At 59.8% G+C, this 19506-nt stretch overlaps 1 protein-coding gene across 8 annotated transcripts in view; it reads left to right on the plus strand.

The window, feature by feature from the left end:
- SCRIB (scribble planar cell polarity protein) overlaps nt 1–19506 on the plus strand; it is a 42552-nt gene that overhangs the window by 18523 nt on the left and 4523 nt on the right. For 2 of the 8 annotated variants that reach the window (XM_087706594.1, XM_087706596.1), the window contains exons 11-38: nt 956–1122; nt 1222–1355; nt 1557–1673; nt 2174–2419; nt 3696–4004; nt 4631–4693; nt 5883–5972; nt 6074–6151; nt 6427–6741; nt 6943–7023; nt 7425–7682; nt 7792–7902; nt 8058–8234; nt 8338–8454; nt 11498–11684; nt 11783–11904; nt 13456–13548; nt 15994–16050; nt 16166–16216; nt 16520–16645; nt 16751–16861; nt 16968–17018; nt 17101–17263; nt 17714–17897; nt 17985–18173; nt 18284–18423; nt 18515–18552; nt 18942–19016. In XM_087706594.1, coding sequence (XP_087562720.1) covers nt 956–1122; nt 1222–1355; nt 1557–1673; nt 2174–2419; nt 3696–4004; nt 4631–4693; nt 5883–5972; nt 6074–6151; nt 6427–6741; nt 6943–7023; nt 7425–7682; nt 7792–7902; nt 8058–8234; nt 8338–8454; nt 11498–11684; nt 11783–11904; nt 13456–13548; nt 15994–16050; nt 16166–16216; nt 16520–16645; nt 16751–16861; nt 16968–17018; nt 17101–17263; nt 17714–17897; nt 17985–18173; nt 18284–18423; nt 18515–18552; nt 18942–19016 — 3850 coding nt within the window. The remainder of the gene's footprint in view (nt 1–955; nt 1123–1221; nt 1356–1556; nt 1674–2173; nt 2420–3695; nt 4005–4630; nt 4694–5882; nt 5973–6073; nt 6152–6426; nt 6742–6942; nt 7024–7424; nt 7683–7791; nt 7903–8057; nt 8235–8337; nt 8455–11497; nt 11685–11782; nt 11905–13455; nt 13549–15993; nt 16051–16165; nt 16217–16519; nt 16646–16750; nt 16862–16967; nt 17019–17100; nt 17264–17713; nt 17898–17984; nt 18174–18283; nt 18424–18514; nt 18553–18941; nt 19017–19506) is intronic. The other 6 variants (XM_087706595.1, XM_087706599.1, XM_087706597.1 and 3 more) reach the window with 6 other exon arrangements.

Genomic DNA, 19506 nt, shown 5'->3' on the forward strand with positions numbered 1-19506 from the left:
ATTGTATGTTAATGAATAAACATTCAATGATAATCTAAATCTACAAAATACTGAAATCCCTACTTATTAATCACCAAAAATTAGCTAACGTTTTATCATCAACTTTCATTATCAACCTGTATCTTTCCAGTAGCAAAACAGTCTTATCTCTCTTGCCAGTTGTTGGGTCAATTCTCTTTTCAGCTCCTTTATAAAGTTTTTATAAACTTCTCTCCGTACTTTATTGCTTAAAAGATCTCTCAAATAGTCTCGTTGCCCTTGAATTGTTATTAACATTATCTTGTCTTTGGTTGTCAAACTTATTTCTGAATAGGTTTCTCTTCCTAACTCCATCATTGTCACCCCTTTTTTCCCTCCTGTATCTTGAAATCTGGGATAAAGCTCCAAATTGTCAAGTTCACTTTTCCATCTTCCCTTCTTTCCGCTTTCACCCATATTTGCTCCATTAATAAGTTCATCTATTGTCTTTATCTTCTATATTTCCATTCTCTTCTTTAATTTTTGGGGCTCCAACCCCATCATCTCTTGCTGTGATAAACAATAGTCTATCCAACTTCTTCTCAAATCTCCCAAATCCTTCTAAACTATTTTGAATTCCAGCCAGGATGTTTTGAAATTTTAAGGTTTCCTCACCTGGATATTGATCCATTTTTTCCAAAAAAAGAAGTAGAAAAAAAGAAAAAAAAGGAGTCTGATAGCCACTCTAGCCACTCTAGCCTTCCAAGCCTCTTTTGTGCATAGATAGACAGACAGACAGACAGACAACTCACTTTGCCCAGAGCTCTCACAGCCCCCCCACCCCCACCCCCATGTAGGGGGGGGGGAAGTCTTGAGCCCTTGCTGCTGCCAGAGTAGCTGCCCTCCCTATTTAAACTGGCAGATTTTGGACCGGATTGGGGAGGGGGGGGGACGACGAAGGGAGCCCCCCCGTCCTGATGGCTTTGCATGGACACAGGCTGCAGCACTTGCCCTTCGCGCTGACCAACCTGCACCTGAAGGCCCTCTGGCTGGCAGAGAACCAGTCGCAGCCCATGCTCCGGTTCCAGACAGAGGAGGATGAGAAGACGGGGGAGAAAGTGCTCACCTGCTACCTGCTGCCCCAGCAGCCACCTGCCAGCTCAGGTAAGGGGGCCCCCCACGGCCCAGCCTCTCTCTCTCTGGGGTGGGCGGGGGGGGGGAGCCCACCCTCACTTCCAGCATCCCTCTCGCTCTCCCTTGCAGAGAACCTCCTGCAGAACAGCCTGGAGGAGAGCTGGGCCGAGGCCAACCCCAACCGGGTCAGTGTGATCCAGTTTTTGGAGGACTCCCAAATGGAGGAGGAGGAGGAGGAGGAGGAGGCTGGCACTGAGAAGAGGGTAATGGCCGACGGAGAGGAGCAGGGCTGGACAGCCGGGGGTGGGGTGGGGTGGGGGTTCACTGGCCTGGCTGGCTGGCGGAAGGGGAGGGGGGGATGCTGTTTCCTGGAGGGAGCAACTGGAGCTGATGAGCCTCGGAGGAACCTTGCCATGCCCTCACCTGCCCGCTTCTCCCCCCTCCCCCCCCCATGGTTTTGGCAGGGGCTGCAGCGCAGAGCCACTCCGCACCCCAGCGAGCTGAAGTCCATGAAGAAGGGAATGGAAGTGCGACGCAGTGAGGCCTCCGCGGCAGCTAGGCGGGACTCCCCTAACTCTGAGGTGGGCGGCTTCTGCCAGGGGTCAGGTGGCCTAGCAAAGAGATGCCCGCTCGGCCCCTGGTTCACGGGTGCCTCGACCACCGCACCAGCCCGGTCCCTCCAAAGAGAGCAGCCACCGGCCCCTGGGGCCCCTGGGGCCTCCCCCATGCCTTGCACTTCAGTGCTTCAGTTTTAAATTGGGAATTTGGTGAGGAAAGTGGGGTCCTCTACCATTGACCCTGTCGTTCCGCTGAGGGTCCCGGCCGGCTTGTTCAGCAGACGGGGGGATGTTTTGGTCACCTTGCCAGGCCCCCCATTTATTCTCTCCAGATCCCGGAAAGGAGTTTGTGGTTTCGGAAGAGTGGCCTCAGGCTCCAGCCCCCGACCTTTGCCCCTGCTCTTCCCTTTGCTGGCAGGCGAGGGGAGGCCTCCCAAAGTGACTGTGGTGCCCCTGGGGCCGCCAGGGTTGCCAACATCGGCAAGGCAGTGCCCAGGTCCTCAACCGGCTCCTCTCCCACACAGGGCAAGAGGCTGAGTGCCACCTCCAACCACAGCGAAGACTCTCACGTCTCTGGCAGCACCCTCTCTGCCAGCGGCAGCCTGGAGGAGGGGCGAGAGGCGCAGCAGGCCGAGGGCGCAGCCGCAGAGGCTCCACTGGAGGGAGGGAGGAAGCTGGTGGCCGAAGAAAAAGGCCAAGTGCCCCCGGAGGAGGTGGCCACGCTGGAGGAGACGGCCGAGGACCAGGAGGAGGAGCTGGAGTACTCGGAGGTAGGAGCCGGGAGGCCTCCCAAGGCAGCTCCTCCAAGGGCCCCGCATCCCGGTCACTCTGCTCGCGGTGCCTGAGGCTGCTGGCCGAGCTGGCATGAGCAGAGGCCTCCGGACGGTGGGCACCTGCAATTCGGGTGGAAGCCTTCCCAGGCCCTTTTGGACAAAGCCCTTGCTTCTCTCCGAAAGCCTCCTGGCAGCCCTGGAGTGGGGCGGAACGGGCGAAGGAAGGGCAGCAGGCGGTGAAGGCCACGATGTTGGGAGGATTCTGGTTCTGGCCAGCTGCTCTTCCTTTTTAACACTCCGTTGCTGTCAGCTGCCTGGAGCTTCAGATGACTTTTGCCCAGAGGGAAAGAGCGAAGGAGCTTTGCTGGGTCTCCAGTCGGCCATGCGTCCGATGGGGCCCTCCCACCTTCCCTCCCCCTCGGCTGACAGCAGAGCTGGGAAGGAGGGCAGGGTGGCTGCCCCTGCCCGGCTCCTCCGAGTCCTTTCCCGGCCTCTTTCCGACCAGCAGAGGGTTCTCCTTTATGACCTGGGTCAGGAGAACCGGGGGGGGGGGGCACGGTGGCCCAGCCCACAGCTTGGAGGAAGGCCGGTGGAGAGCAAGGGCCGCCCGGGCCTCCTTTTCTCGGCCCCTGAGCCTTCCATCCTGGAGTGGAGGGGCCTTTGCCACCGTCCTACAGCCGAGATGCCCCTAAAGACCTCGGGGCTGGCAAGGGGAAAACCACCCCAGGCGAGGGAAGGTGCAGCTGCCTCTGGTGTTTTCGCCCAGGTGCTCTTCCTGCCCGCCAGCTCCCTCGGCCTCTTCCGGGCTCTCTCGCTAGCCAAGGGGAGGGGCAGGGATTTTCCGCTCCCCGGGGCATTTCCATGGGAAGCAGTGGGCCACAGGCGACTCTTCTCCCACCAGACGGAGGCCTCTCCATGCGGCCTGGAGGAGCTGCAACTGAGGGGGACACCCCCTCTTCTGTCTGGCTGCTCACACCTGTGCCCGGGGGGGGGGGGGAGACACTGCAGCTGAAGAGCAACTGCTGGGGGGACCCTGGCAGAAGGGGGGGGGGTCAGCAGCACCTCTGGAACGTGGAGTTGAGCAGCTTGAACCCTCCTCCCTCCCCACGTCTCCCAGGTGCGAGAGACGCCCCTCCCCTCCCTTGTCACACGCATGGCTTTCTCAGGCAGCCCAGAGGGGTTGACTGGCGGGCAGGGTGGCCCCTGGCTTCCCCCCGCAGCCTGGCAGGGGCCGGCTTCACCCTTTCTGCCCTGGCGGGTGGTCTCTTTACAGCCCACGGTGCACTTCGCAGAGGACACCCTGGTTCGCAGTGAGGATGAGGACGAGGAGACACCCCCGATCCCCGCAGGAAAGCAGCGGCTGATCCGCAAGGACACACCCCACTACAAGAAGCACTTCCGGATTGCTCAGCTGCCCCGCCCGGAGGCGGTGGTGGCCCTCCTGCAGGGCTTCGGGGCCAGTGGGAGCCCTCAGGAGGAGGAAGAGGAGAAGCCAGAGCAGGAGGAGGCCCCGGAGCAGGCGGGGTGGGGCCAGGAAGAGGCGGTCAGCGAGGGGGGCACAGCAGTTCCACCCTCGGTCAAGGTGAGGGGCTTCCTGGGAGGGGGATTGGCAGGAGGCCAGGCAGCGATGTTGGGCGGAGAGCCAGGCCTTCTCCCTCCTGGTTCACCCGCTGGACTGCTGGGAGATGAGGAAAAGGCACCTGGCCACACTCTGGGCCCCCTTGGCAGCCCCTTGGAGGATGGGGAAGGGGTCCCAGGTGGACCGCAGCCGGGGTTTCCGTTGCTCGCTGCTCTCCCTGCTGGGGAGTCCCTGGCACGCATGCCCTCCTGGGCCAAGGCACAGTGTCTTTGCCCCCAGGCCCAGAGCAGCCTGGCTGCCTCTGGTCCCCCCCAGCGGCAGGGCCTCCGGCCGCTGAGGCTGGCTCCAGTCAGTGCAGCTCTTTGACTGGCCCTCTCGCGCTCTGCTGGCCTTGGCAAGAGGGGCAGCAGGGGGCCTTTTCCGCCTGGGGGGGACAATGAGGAGGAGCCCCTCCCCTGCCTGCTCTTGCTCTCTCCCTGCTTCTCTCTCTCTGTCTCTGGTGTGGTCTCTCGGTGCTGGGTGGGGCCTGCCTTCCTGCTTGCCTGCCTGCCTGCCTGCCTCTCCCCGGTGGTGGTCTGGGGCTTCCCCACTAACCTGCCCTCTGCCTCTGCCGGTTGCTGTCCTAACAGGGGGTGTCGTTTGACCAAGCCAATAATCTGCTGATTGAGCCCGCTCGCATTGAGGAGGAAGAGGTGTGTACCGCCCCTCCGGGTGGGTTTGTCTCTTTCCCTGGTGGGGCCGGAGCTTCTGGCGGGGCTCCTGGGCCACCCTGCCTCCCCTCTCCCCTGGCCTCCTCTCCTCTGCCTCAGCTGGGGAGGGGGCTCACTGAGCCCCTCAGGGAGAAGAGGGCCCGGAGTGGGCGGGACACTTTCCTTGCTGACGGGGGCAGCCCCTCCTCCTCCTCCTCCTCCTCCTCCTGGGGGGCTCTGGGGTCACCCTTAGGCCCAGCATTTGGGAGCTGCGCTTGGTGGCTTTTCCTGACCCCCTAGGAGAAATAGGTGGTGGCCCCCTGGGCTTCTTGCATTGCTGCTCCCCGTGGCCTGGAGCCCCACTCTGACCAGATGGCCCCGCTTCCCCTGACGCTCGCTGGGCGGGGCCCTTCGGCTCCAGTGCCTCTCCCTGTTCCTGTCAAGCCCGGTGCAGCGTTGGTGGCTGGCTTCTCCCTCTGGCCTGTCTCCTGCTTTCAGAAAAGGTGGGGTGGGGTCCTCGGGGCTTCAGGTCAGAATGGCTTTTCCTCTGTCTCTACCTGGGCACCTGGGCCAGGGCTCTGGTCCCCTCCTCCACTTTCCTCTCTCTGCCCCTGTGCTTCCTGTCCAGCCCCACAGGGTCCTCTGGGGAGCTGCTGGCTTCCTGGGCAGGGGGCTCTGGGCACTTTCTGCAAAGGAGGAAGGCTGGGGGCAGTTTCGCCAGGGGTTTCCCTCCCCCATTGTGCCTGGTTGCCACGGATGAGGGTGCATGGGGGGGGGGGGCAACCAGAGCAGTCTGTGGAAGGTGTGGCGGTCGCTGACTGGCTGGCTTGGCCTCGGTCCCTCCATGGCTTCTCCCCCCCCCTTCCCTGGTTCTGCCCTCCTCCCTCCCGGCCTCCCCCTTCAGTGCCTCTGATCTCTAGCGGGGGGGTGGGGGTGTCTGTTGCCTGGCCAGTCGTACCCCTTGGCCTCACAGCCAGCCTCTTCCCTGGCCTGCCCTGAGTCAGGAGGGCACCTGCCCAGGCAAAGGCTCCTCGCTGGCTGCTTGTCTGCAGCAGGCTTTCCAGGCAGAGATTCCCCTGCCAAGCAGATGGGTACCCAGGGGGTGGAGGGCCCTCCGGGTGGCATAGGAGGAGGGCTGGGACCCCCTCCCTTCCACCCACTGCTCCCGTCCGCCCCTCTGCTTGGTTTCCAGCTGGCTCTGACGATCGTGCGGGAGACGGGCGGCCTGGGCATCAGCATTGCAGGAGGCAAAGGCTCCACCCCTTACAAGGGAGACGATGAGGTGAGGGTCGGGGGCAGGCTTTCGGGGGTGGGTGCCCTGGGGTGGCTGCTGGAGGGAGCCAGTTCCTACAGACCTCTCCCCCGCCCCCCCCCACTTCCTAGGGTGTCTTCATCTCCCGTGTGTCGGAAGAGGGCCCAGCAGCACAGGCTGGGGTTCGTGTGGGGGACAAGCTCCTGGAGGTAGGTCATGGGGGCAGCCTCTGGGAGGACTAGGTGCTGTGCCAGGCCTGGCTTGAGGAGGGCCCGCAGTGCTGGAGGCAGTGGTGGTGGCCCACTGCTGTTCCAGCTTGCCTGTCTTGGCCAAAGGGTTTTGGGGCCAGTGGCCACCCCGTTCCGGTGGCTACTGCCGGCTCTGCCCTGTTTGTCCCTGGTCCAGCCGCCTGGAGGGCCTAAGGTTTGGGGGCTGGCGTGGTCCTCCACGGACGCTCGTTCAGGGGGCTCTCCCTGCCCCCCAGGTGAATGGGGTGTCCCTGCACGGTGCTGAGCATCACGTGGCGGTGGAAGCCCTCCGGGGCTCGGGCAGCAGTGTCTCCATGACAGTGCTGCGGGAGCGGATGGTGGAGCCTGAGAACGCCATCACGGTGACGCCACTGCGGCCCGAAGATGATTACAGCCCGCGGGAATGGCGTGGAGGGCTGCAATTAGCCGTGGGGGCTAAAGACACCACCACGACCGAGCGCCTTTCGGCCTGCCTGGTGCGGAACGAGCGGGGCCTGGGCTTCAGCATTGCCGGCGGCAAGGGCTCTACCCCATACCGGCCAGGCGACATGGTGAGAGGAGAGCGGGAGGGGTAGCCCTTTCCTGAGGGTGATACTTGACCCCCTTTCCCCTGGAGAAGAACTCCTGGGCCTCTCCTGACTTGGAGAATCTGTTCTGAATGGATGGAGCCCTCCCCCTCACCCCCATGGGCAGAAGCTGGGACCCTCTGCGATTCATCTCGGACACTCAGTGATTCAGCCCTTCCTTCGCAGGGGATTTTCATCTCCCGGATTGCAGACGGGGGGGCTGCCCACCGGGAAGGAACGTTGCAAGTGGGCGACAGGGTCATCTTGGTGAGAGAAAGGGCCAGGGTGGATGGTGGGACACCACCCCCCCCCCCGCTGGACCTCGGGAAAGACTTCTCATGCTGAGCCAGTTCCTCCTGACACCCCCCCCCCCCAATCTCTGCCCTCCTCCCAATCTTCCCTGCTGGATGGTGTGAGGTCCCTTTCCACCTCCCCCTGCCCCTGATAGCAGTGTAGGGGAGAGCTCATGTCCTAGAGGGGCCACTCAGCCCATACGCCACTGGGAGGCAGCCTAGAGCTGGTTCCCTTCTTGAACCCTGAAATAATTCGCAATTTAATAAATTTATATGCCGCCCAATCCCTTACGACTCCGGGCGGCTTACAAATACAAAGATAAGCCTGCCTTTTGCCTCTCCCCCTCTGCTGACACTGATTTGGGGCCTTTTTAGATCAATGGGGTGGACATGACGGAAGCTCGGCACGATCAGGCTGTAGCACTGCTGACCGCCTCCCCACCCACCATTGCTCTGCTGGTAGAAAGAGAGGCGGCACCACAAGAGAAGGACCTGCCCGTGGGACCACGAGGGCCCCAGGCCCCCTCGCCTCCGCCTCTGCCCCCCCAAGGAGAGGCCCTGCTGGAGGAGGCGGCGCCATTCCCCCCCAGGAGCCAGTTGCCCAAAGGCGCGGAGAGCCAGTACCCCACCGAGGTGGGTGACCGGGGATGCACTGGGCTGGCGTGGGCCACTGGGCTCCCTCTCCTGGGAGGGGCAGTTGGCACCCCAGTGACCGTGGGGAACCCCCGGCCTTTGCTTGCAGGAGGTCTGCCTGGTGAAGGCTGGGGGGGCCCTTGGCCTCAGCATCGTGGGAGGCAGTGACCACTCCAGCCACCCCTTTGGCATCCACGAGCCAGGAGTCTTCATTTCAAAGGTAGAAGCACTGCCCCCCCCCCCCCCGTGCTCAGGCACCCAGCGGAAGGGTGCGGTGCAGCCGGGACAATTGCCCCCCGTCCTCCCCCGGGCGAGGGGAAAGGGCTGCCGAGGGGCTCTTATGCAGATCCGCCTCCTTCCTGCCTCCTTGCACAGGTCATTCCGCACGGCCTGGCCTCCCGCAGTGGCCTGCGTGTGGGGGACCGGATCCTGGAGGTGAATGGCATCAACCTGCGCCAGGCGACTCACCAGGAGGCCGTCAACGCTCTGCTCTCCGGAGACCCGGAGCTACGGATGGTGGTCAGGCGAGACCCTCCGCCGCCTGGAATGGAGGTAGGGAAGCACGCCCCCCCTACCCTTCGGTCGAGGCTGCAGAGCCTCCTCTGCCCCACAGAGTGCGCCCCCCCCAAGACGCCGGTTTGTGTGTCCTTGGCAGGAGATCTGCATTGAAAAGAGGCCTGGGGAGAAACTGGGCATCAGCATCCGAGGCGGCGCCAAGGGCCATGCGGGGAACCCCTTTGACCCCACAGACGAGGGGATCTTCATCTCCAAGGTACTTTTAGGCCTCTGCGGCCCGTGTCTGGGCGAGTGGTCCAGCAGAGGGGCGTATTACACACACACACCCCTCTCTTCACCCCATGCAACACAGAGCCCTGCGTCCGTTTGGCTGGTTGTTGCTGGAGGAGACCCAACATGTCCAAAGCAGCAGGGCAGCCCCTGGACCCAGAGCAGCAGCTTTTCCCCTCCCCAATTGGAGCAATGGTGGCCTTTTTTTTTTGTAATAAGTTTTTATTCTATTTTATAGTATATAAAAATTCCAACTTCAAACAGTGTGTTGACTGTGTACAAACCATTTTACTGTGTTTCCCCGAAAATACGACCTGTCCTGAAACTAAGGCCTTGCCACATTTTTCTGGTGGGCAAAAATATAAGCCCTCCCTTGCAAATAAGCTCCCTGGACAACCCCCCCCATCTCTGGCTAGGCAGAATGTCACTCACCAACCTAGTGGTATCCCGAAGGTGCCAAGCCGCGGGAACCGTGGGGGGGGGGAGGATAAAGGTGATCACATTGCTTGGCACCTTCGGGATACCCTACGTTGGTGAGCAGCGCTGTGCCCAGCTGAAGCGGGGGGGGGGGAGTTGCTGGGCGACTGCTCTCTTGTGAGCGGGCATATGCTCTGCGGGCAGCTGACTCACAACCAAAGAGCTTATGCCCAGAGCGGCCATTGCCGGAAGACTCGGTTTGGAAGCCGCCGAAAAAGCCATGCTGGGATAGCGGCAGCGGATGTTCCCTGTGCTCTGCGGGGAGAGCTGGGCCAGGGCATCGTGAGGCTGGGAGGCGCGCGAGTGGAAGCGGAACAGACGCTTGCGCAATCCCCCTCTCCAGCCGTTCAGAGCGCCTTTCACTGGCGTTTCGAAGGCGACAAGCCGTGAGAGCCGGGCGGCGGTGAACAGGCACTCACTGCCATTAATACATGTAAAATCAGATATACATTCCTTTTATTATACTTAGCTGGTAAAATGCCCAACAAAAATGTCTCTGGTTTCAAGTTGATATGTTGTTTTATCGTTTTTTCCAACTTTTCTCCAGTATTTTTTTGCTTTTTGACATCACCACCACATATGATAGTATGAACTATGTATCTGATGCCATTCCCAACATTTCGCAAATTTATTCTTAAACATCTTTGCTAGTTTTGAGGGCCGAAAATGCCATCTATAAAACATTTTATGAAGATTTTATTTGTGGGCAGTAGACATTGTTAATTTATAGTTTCTATTGCATAATTTCTGCCATCGATCTAACTTAATCGAGTAGCCAAAGGTTTTAGCCCATACTCTCATCGTCTCTTTTACTTGTTCATCTTTTTTTAAAAAAACAATGTTTATTTGTTTTTGAACGACAAACAGACATAAAAATAAAACAACCCATCTTCCATTACAAATTGTACAAAGTGTTAGTCGGTTACAGTATTTCCATGCATCTGTTCCATATTCACTACCTGCTTTTCATATCAAATCGCATATTTCAAATTCACCTATATTCATGTATATCACAATTATTATATCTCAACCTTAATTTGACTATAATTGTTTTTACGTCCTTTTATATATAATATTCAAAATCTAGAATAGGATTATATGATAACATTCCATTAAATCATCCTAAAATCATCCAATCATAATACATCTTTATAATATATTCTAAATAAAGCTTTTAAACCTCCTCTCATAATCTCCATGTGTTGTTTATATAAAATTTCATATATATAAACTTAATATATTGTTATCATTATTAATCATTTTACTATAGCTATTATTGCTTCATTTTATACATACTACTAGTAAACTAAATTTAGCTTAATTTTTATTATACATTTTCATTGCATCAACCTGTATCCCTCCAGCACTAATATGGTCTTATATCTCTTGCCATATGTAGCATTAATATTCTAGTTCCTTTTTTAATAAATCTTGTATAAACCTCCCTTGGCAACATGCTGTTCCTTTTGTATCTCACAAAAGCTTGAAACCCAAAATCTGCTCTTTCCATCAGCTTATCTTTGGTTATCGCTAGTGCTTCTATCGAGATTTTTCTCCTTATCTCCGTCATTTTCCCCCTCTTTTCTTCTTCTGTGCTTTGAAGTCTGGAGTAGAGTTCCAATCCATCCATCTCCCTTTTCCATATTCCGCTCTTGCCATTACCAACCACGCTCACTTTGTTGTCAGTATCCACAGTTTTCCTATCTCTTTGCTCATTTTATTTCTTCCATCTTTTGAACTCTGTCCTCCACTTTCTTCATTTGGTAAACATCCTCAGTTTCTCCATCAGATGGAGATCAAAAACAATCCAATCAATCAAATCAAGCATTATTAAAAAAAGGAGAATTTTAATCCATAGGTATAAGCAAACGTGAAAAAAAGAAGAAGAAAGAATTAACCCATTTAGTTTCAAAAATAGGGATCCCCTGCAAAAGTTCCATCCGTGAAAAAAAAAGAATTAGAAACTAGATAACACACTAAGTTCAATGCAGATCAATCTCGCCACCTACAGTTTTTTGTCTTCAATCTTAACTTAAATCTTTTTCTTGGGTAGTCTCTTCCTCTAATAATAAAATTTCCTCACCAATTTGACACACTTTCTCTTTCCGCTTTCTTCCCGTTCTGGAGCTATCCCAACTTCAGCAGCTTCATTAGCTGCGTTTCTATCGCTGGAAAAAAAGGCTATTCCTGGATATTTCAGGGACTTTGCAGTGTCCCTGAGATCAGCAGGAGGTGCCCTTCTCAATCATCATTTCTACGGGATGGTTTAGGTCCAAATGGACCATCCAGTGCAGAACTTTGACTGCGATCTCGGAGCACCAAGATCGCACGTTGTGCCGTCGCAACGACAGATATCTTCCCCATTTTGCATCTTAATGCTTATCAAATAGCTATATATTTCTTTTATTAATTTTCATCTGTCCCTGTCCCAATGCATCCAAAGTAGCAGGGCAGCAGCCTTTCCCCCTCCCCCAATGGAGCAAGGGTGGTATCCCCGGGAGGGGGGGGGGACAGCCGTGCTGCCACCTTCCCACTTCTTTGGTGCCTTTCAGGTCAGCTCCACCGGGGCAGCGGCCCGCGATGGCCGGCTGAGGATGGGCCTGCGCATCCTGGAGGTGAACCAGCAGAGCCTGCTGGGCATGACGCACGCGGAGGCGGTGCAGGTCCTGCGGGCCGTGGGGGACTGGCTGCTGGTGCTCGTTTGCGAGGGCTTTGACCCCAAAGCCATGGCTGCCCTTGAGGATGGTGCCCTCTCCCGGCCTTCTCCCAGGGAAAGGGTTCCCCACCATCTGGCCAAGCCAGGCCTGAAAGTGCCTCCCCCTCCCTCTTCCCACCCCAGATGTCTCCCGGAATCATCGCCAACCCTTTTGCGGCCGGAATTGGGCGCAAGAACAGCCTGGAGAGCATCTCGTCCATTGACAGGGACCCCAGCCCAGAAGAGGCGGATCTTCTTCAGAAGGTGAGAGGATGCTCCTGGGGCTCTGGGGCAAGCAAAGCAGCAGCAGCAGCAGCGGCCCTCCTGCCTCCCCCCTCCCCCCCCCATTCTTTGCTGGTCTTGTGCTGCTGGACGCTTCTCCTGTGCACAGAAGCCACCCGCCACCCCCCGGCCTTGTGCTTGCATAGCCGAAAGGGGGTGTGGGAAAGGGGGGGGGGCTCTAATGGCCACTGCTCTTTGGACCAGGCCTCCCCCAGGAGCCCCCCTCTGGGTGTGTCAGGAGTGGGGTCTTTCCACCTGCCTGTGACATATGTGGTTGGGTCCCCAGCTGTCTGCATGGCCTGTTGAAGCAGAGGCCGAGGGGGGCTGGGCTGCAGCCGTTCCTCCACTGAACCTCAGGAGGAGGAGGAGGAGGAAGGCAGCTCTGCCTCCCTTCGCCTCCCTCTTGGCCTCCTGTCTTCCTCCTCGGGGGCAACCTCTCATGAGCCCCCCTCCTTTGGGCAGCTTAAATTTCCTGGACTTCTCCTGAGGTCCCACCACCATCATTCGTTGCCACCACGGCAAAAAAGGAGAAAGCTCCCCACCCCCCACTCATCCCCTTCCCACCTTCCTGTCGCCATTTTGCCAAGACCCCCAAATCTTGTACCTTCTCCTTCAAGGCCAGCGCCGGCCGTTCCCTTTGCTGGAGTTGCACCTTCTCCTTGGACAGAAGGGGAACTGTAGTTGTTGTGGTGGTTGTTGTTGCTGCTGCTAAACACAAACGCTCCTTGCTGCTCTTCACTGGAGGACAATGCAGAGAGTTTCCAAAGCCCTTGCAGGGAGCCAGAAGATACGGCAGATGCCCACGAGGGGGGCAGCCTGTCCTTGAGCCAATAACTGAGGGTCCTTGACTTTACGACCTTTTTCTGCGAGGACCACGGTCATTAAGCAAACCCATCGTTTGCTACATCCCCCCTAGGAAACAGAAGTGCAGGTTCAGGGAGGGATGGGGGGTTGAAAATAGCCGTCCTGCGATCAGCATCAGTGTCTTCTGCTGAGTGCCCCAAATATGGACCCTTGGCTGTGTGTGTGTGGGGGGGGGGGTGTCGGAGGTCATAGATTTGGAAGGGGGGGCATAAGTGGAGGAAGAAGTCTGTCATAACTTGGGAGGGTTGCCAAGCAACCGCTTCCTCCAGAACCTGCAAATGTGTGGAAAGAGTTGGAATTTGGAGACGTTCCACACGGGGAGTTTTACCTAAGAGAGGTGCCAGCTGTGGTCCCCAAGCGCCCCCGAAGCTCCCCCCCCCCCCCCCCCCGTGGCCTTTGCTCTTGGTCCTCCTTCTGTTGCTTTGGGGTCACAGGAGGCTTAAAAACGACCCCGGTTTTCCTGCCAGTGTGGTGCTTCTCGAGGGGGAAAGAGCCCACAAGGAAATGAGGGGAGGGGCCGGGGGGTGCTCTGGGATGAAAGCTGCTGCCCTGTGACGTCTGTAGGGCTGCCCGGGGGGGGGGGGGCTCCTCTCTGGCCTCTGTTCGCTGGGTCTGCTTGTGCCCTGTGAGGCCAGAGCCAGCCCTGACCCTCCCCGCCTCCTTCCCCAGGACGGGGGCAGCGCAGACCCTCTGCAGCTGGATAACCGCAGCTTGGCAGCCCTGTCCAGTAGCAGCAGCCATCTCCAGAAAAGCCCCCGTGGCGTGAGTGACAGGGTTGGGGGGAGGGGGAGGGAAAGCCTGCCCAGCTGTGGGTGTGGAGGTGCCAAGTTGCCCCCCCCTCATGGCTTTGCCTCTGTTTGACTGGAGTGGGGTGAGGGGGGGGGTTGCCAGTCCCAGGAGCTGTTCCTTCTGCTGGAGGGCTCAGCATTTGGAAGGGGGCAGCCGCTCGTGCCCTCCACTTCCCAGGAGAGGGGGAGTCGCGTCTTGGTCCCTCTTTCTGCCCCTGGGGTGGGCAGTCTTTGCCTCCCCAGTGGAGCAGGTGGGGGGTGAAGGGGGGCTTTCCCAGAGGCCTGGGGGAGGTGGGGGCATGGCTCAGGAGTGCAGGATGGCTGAGTGTTGGGCGTGGGGGGTGAGGCTAAGCTGGGTTAGGGCTGCGGTGGGCTCCCCCAGCCCTCCTGCCTCTTCTGGGAGGCCCGGGATGCGCTTAAGGGCTTCCCTTCCACAGGCAGTCCTGGAATCGCCTGCCAGCCTTCCCCGCGTCCTGGGTGGCAGGCAAGGTGGCCTCAGCTCTGGCCCCGTGCAACCCGGTCCCTCTCCAGGGCCTCTCTCAGGGCGGGAAGTGGAAGAGCCATCTTGGGAGTTGCCCAACAGCCCCCCCCCCCCCCCGGCTCCTCTTCTTGCCAGTTCCTGCCAGGCCGGGTGGCTTCTTCCCCTGCTGGACGTCCCCACCGGTCAGGCTTCCTCCCAGGACAGGGGTCAGGCGGGCAGTGCCCAGGCGGTGCTTCCAGGGCAGCAGACCTTGGTGGACTCCCAGCCCCTCCCTTTCAGCACCAACCCCTTTGTGTGGGCCAGTTGGCAGGGCCCTGCGATCTGGGGGGGGGGGCGCCCCTTGTCTACGGCCAGAGGGCACTGCTGAAGACCAGCCTCTACGCCAAGGCAGGGGGGCGAGCAACTGGCGTGGCGCGATGCTGCATGGTGCTGCCTGGCCGAGCAGCCTTTCCTATCTGCTGCTTCTGGCCCAGGAGACAGAGCCCTTCCTGGGGCTGCCTCTCGCTTCCTGGGGGGGGCAGGTGGGGAGAAGGGGGAGCCAAGGCTGCTACGGGGCTTCCCCTCAAAAGGGGCCTTAGCCATTCTCTCCATTTCCTTCACCCCGTGGTCTCACCTCTCAAAGCTTCATCTCTGCTGATTTCCTTCTCTAAGGAGTGTGTGTGTGTGTGTGTGTGTGTGTGTGTCTGTGTCTGTGTCTGTGTGTGTTTAACTGCGTGATATTGATTTTAGTTTTTGCTAAATAAGGACATTGCAAAAAGCAGCCATGACCCCAACCACGCGCCCCGGGGGACAGGACATCCGCAAAGGAGCCAAAGGCCTCCGCTAGAAGGGGTTCAGGCCATCTGCCGGCCATCGCTCGGTCTCTGTAGGCTCTGGAGAGGGGACCCCCCCCCCCCAGGCATTGATAGATAAATGGGCAAACCCCCCCCCCCCCCATTTCTAGAATACCCATTTAGGACACTTTGACCTCGATGAACTTTCCTCTCTTTCTGCGATCCAGGAGGTAAAGTTCTACCTAACCAGTAAGAAAACCCACCTCCACCCCCCACTTTCCCTCCGGCTCCCTTGGCCCTCTCGGCTCCCCAGGGCGGCCAGGAAGGTCTCCTCCCGTCCCTCCTTCCAAGTCCAGGGAATCCCTCAAGCCCCACTGCTGGCTGAATTAGATGGCACAAAACCTGATTGGTTAATAATAAGAGTTATCAAGTCAGTACTGACCGCTAATGCCGACCAAGATAAGATTTTCTCCCTGGCTCCCTCTCTCTCCTCTCCCTTCTCTCTCTCCCTCCCCTTCTCTCCTTTTCCCTCTCTTCCCCCCTTTCCTTCCCTCTCCCTTTTCCTCTCCTCTCTCTCCCCCCCTCTCTCCCCCTCTGTTTCAGCTCTTCCAGTGGTGCCCCCATCAGCAGGTGTCTCAGTCCACCCACCTTTCCGCTGGTTCTCTCCTCCTCCTCCTCCTCCTCCTCCTCCCTTCCACCCGTCTCCCCCAGTTGCCTCTGCCCGGTGGGTCTGGTACAGAAAGAGACTTCGGTCCTGGCTGTTTGTGTTCCTGGCTGCCTCAGGGCGTCTCCTCCCACCGGTTCTCTTCGCGTCCTGCTTCTTCCGTGCCCATTTCCACAGCAGGTGGCACGGAAAGCCTTCCCAGCGTGGTTCTGATCACGGAACACACGGACATGGAAGACATGCCCAGATAGTCCTCGACCTTACGACCAGTTTAACAGACATTCAAAATTACAGTGCCCAGGAACAAGGGACAGCATCGCTGGTTGTTGGGAAATGTCGTGCCACCCCCGTCCTTTACGAATCAGTGCGGCTGGGTCTTGGCTGGGCAGCTGGTTCGGGGAGCTGCGCCCACCCTGAGATCAAGCGGAAGCTCCCTCCCCCCGCAGGTGGTGGTGGTGGTGGTGGTGGGGTCCTCACGGCTGCCGCCTCCTTCTCTTGCAGGGCGTGGTAGTGGGGGAAGCCGAGTCTGCCCAGTGGGAGCCTGCCGGCAGCCAGCAGGTAGGGAGGCCCTGGGGCGGGGCGCAGTCTGTGCCAGTTGCTCCTGGCAGCCGGTCAGCCTCTCTCTCTCTCTCTCTCTCTCTCTGCTTCCTTCCCTGGCCTGGTCATTCTCCAGTGCTCGGCCCCGTCCCAGCCTTTCTGCCTGGCGGGCAAAGAGACTCTTTTTGTAAGTGCCCTTCGGTTGCTGCCCTCTGCCTACCCCCCCCACCCCCAGCTTCTGTGGGCAGGCACCCCCCCCCCGCTTTAGGGCCTCGTGGCCACTGTGCAGGGGGCTCCCAGGCCCTGAGCAGCCCTGGAGTCCTGAGGCAGCAATGGCTGTTGGAGGGCGGCCCTTCCGTTTCCTGGACCGGCCCCCGGTGCCTCTGCCTGCCCTTAGCTGCTCTTGGCCTCAGCGTGCCCTGGGAGGCTCTCTGCTGGGCACAGGGCCAGCCTGCCCTCTGACCCGCTTCTCCCTCTGGCTTGCATGCAGACCAAGCCCGGGAGAATCCAGCCAGTCTCTCGCCTCCGCCTGACCTCAGCCCTGGGCCCCACGGAGGGGCAGGGCAGCCCCAGCCCTTTGCAGCAGCCCGAGCCGGTCTCTAGCCCCAACGGCCTGGTGAGTGCCTGGGGAGACACCCCCGCCCTTGCCCTGTCCTTGCCCTGCCTGCCCCACGCCGTCTCGGGGGCCCTGTCAGTTGCCTTTCCCTGGCTCTCCCCACAGCCTTGGCAGTCCGGACCCTTGTCGCAATGCGAGGACCCCCCTCTCAGTGCCAAGCAGGCGTACAAGGCCTTGGCCGCCGTCCCAGGATTGCAGCTCCCGTTGGAGGCAGAGGTGAGGCAGGCCTGGGCCCTGGGGGTGGGGGGGGTTGGGGGTGGGATGGTCTGTGGCCCAACCTGTGCAGCGCTCATCCTGTGTCCTCCCCCCCTCCTCCCCCCAGGAGCTGCCTGGCCAGAGGAGCCTTGATCGGGTGCCGCCCGTCTCTTCCGAGGTAAGGAGTATGGGCCGTGGGAGCGGCCTCGGGGCAGAGCGCCTGACCCCAGCTGAGCCCACGCCGCCTCCGTGCCCCACAGAGCCCATGGCCGGGCAGCCCACACAGCCCGGAGCAGCGCACCTTCCGCGAGAGGCAGAAGTACTTTGAGCTGGAGCTGAAGCAGCCGCCTGCCGCCGGGAAGCCCCTGAAGCGAGTCTCTCTGGTCGGGGAGGAAGACCTGAAGAAGATGAAGGAGGAGGAAGGTGGGGCCCGCGGGGCGGGGTCCTTCTGGCCGGCTGCTGCTGCTGCTGCTGCTCCTTGGGCAAGAGGGCCTGCGCCAACTGCTTCTCACCCACCCCTAGGGAAAAGCAGGTCTCGGCTGCTGCCCTGGCTGGGTCGGCCCTGGGGGTGGGGGCTGCTGTGGGGCTTAGGGCTCACCGGTTGTGTCTGCAGCCGGCCCCCTTTGGAAACTGCTCTCAAGCGGCTCCTGTTTGGCCGGGGGGAGGGGGGGGGCTTCCCCGTTGCGATTGTGTTGTGTGTTCCACTTGGTAGCTCTCTCAAATCCCTTCCTGCATAGGTGGCGGCCTCGGCCCCCACCCCGTCCAGCTGCTGCTGCGTGGGCGAAGTTCAGGGCCCCTCCTACTCCAAGGGAGAGGCTGTGAGGGGGCTCCTGTTTTGACACCCCCCCCACACACACACGGTCTCTTTCTCAGCAGCTCGGAAACTCCAACAGAAGCGAGTCCAGTTGCTGGAGGAGGAGGAGGAGGAGGAGGAGGAGGAGGAGGCGCATAGCCAGCCCCCCCCAGGCACGGGGTGCCCCTCCAGCATCTTCATCGAAGGCGTTGAGTACAGGGTGGAGAAGCAGAACGGGGGGGGCAGTCTCCCCCCAACCGCCTGGTGAGCTCACTGTCTCTGAGAAGCAGAGGGGGAGGAGAGGAGGAAGTCCCCCTCCCAGGCTGAGCCTTGGCAACCTCCCTCTGACAGGATGAGCCCCGTCTGCGCCAGAGGGGGGGAGCCAGGGGTGCCAGTCCGGACAGCCAAAGCCGAACGGCGGCATCAGGAACGCCTGCGGGTGCAGAGCCCGGAGCTGCTGGCCACCCCGGAGAAGGAGCTCTCCCCAGCCGAGCGCCGAGCCCTGGAAGCGGAGAAGCGGGCCATGTGGCGAGCAGCACGGTAGGTGCCGGGGGGGGGAGTAGTCAGAGGGTCCGGGGCCACCTAAGGGCCCAGGGGCCACCCCGGGCAGGACCCACAAGGCCCCCGACGGCTCTTTCTCCCTGCGGCAGAATGAAGTCTCTGGAGCAGGATGCCCTCAAGGCCCAGATGGTGATTGCCAAATCCAGGGAGAACAAGAAGCGTGGCACGTTGGAGCAGCTGGCAGAGTCGCCCTCCCCGGCCCCCACGCCTTCCCCCACGCCCTTGGAAGGTGCGTCTTCTCTTCCGTTGGACATTGGCGCATTGACTCCGGGAGAGATAATGGTCTCTGAAACTCCTCTGCCCCCCCCCCTCTTTTGCAGACGGTGCTTCCCGGGTCGCAGTTTCTCCAGGGCGGCTGGTAGGAGATGCCTGCGCAGCAGAGAGGCTTTTCCGGGGGGGGGGGGTGTTGCCCGGTGTGGCTTGGCACGGGGACTCTGGGGGCCCCACCTAGAAAGGACTCGGGGGCCTTTAGCTTTGCAGCCAGGCAGAGGGGGCTTCTCTCGCCCTCTGCCGGGAGGGCCGGAGACAGGGGGTCTGGTGGGGGCCCAGGGACCCAAACCCACAGCAGCTGGAGGGCCCCCGCTCTGCTCTCCCTGGAGCAAGTGAGGCTTCCCTGGGCAGAGGCCTTGCCTGCCTTCCCTGGGCTCTGGTCACTCTTGTTCTCTCTCTCTCTCTCTCTCTCTGCCTCTGCCCTCCCCCCCCCATCGCCCCCCCCTCCCCTCTGCCTCTCCCCGCCGGCCCTTCCAGTCTCTGCCTGAAAAGAGGTTCCTCTACAGGGAATTTGCAGCCATTCCTTCTTCCAAACCTGTATATGAAATCCAGGTACAATCTGCATGGAGGGGGGCATGGTCAGGAAACCCCTCCCCACAAGGTTCCTCAGGCTACCCCTCTGGGCCTCTGCCCATCAGGGGCTGCTTCCTCTCTGCAACTGGACCGCTAGGGGCCCCCAAAGTAGGACGGAGCCCTTAAGGGGCTCTTGGCCCTCTGTCTGTTTCTTAAGCGGCTCCTCTGGCAAAGGAGGAGCTTATGTCTGCTCCAGATCCCCCCCCCCCCGGCCATGGCCCTGCGGCTGCCCACTCTCTCCAGGCCAAGTGGGCCTTGGCCCCTCCCTTCGACCCAGAGCATCTCCAAAGGCCTTTTCCCCCAGGGAGGAGCTCGGTAGCCCCCACACACACACATCCCCCCCCCTGGCTCTTTCTAAGGGAGTGGGTGGGACAGGACAGCTTGGGTGCAGGGCTCTTGGGGGTGGTGGGGGAGAGTCCAGCAAGGCCTCCTCCTTCCCTTGGGGTCCCAGTCCTGGACCACCGTTGAG

Source organism: Thamnophis sirtalis, unplaced genomic scaffold, assembly GCF_051295495.1.
Source record: "Thamnophis sirtalis isolate CommonGarterSnake01/CBP01778 unplaced genomic scaffold, rThaSir2_p1.2 scaffold_2, whole genome shotgun sequence".
NCBI lineage: Eukaryota > Metazoa > Chordata > Lepidosauria > Squamata > Natricidae > Thamnophis > Thamnophis sirtalis.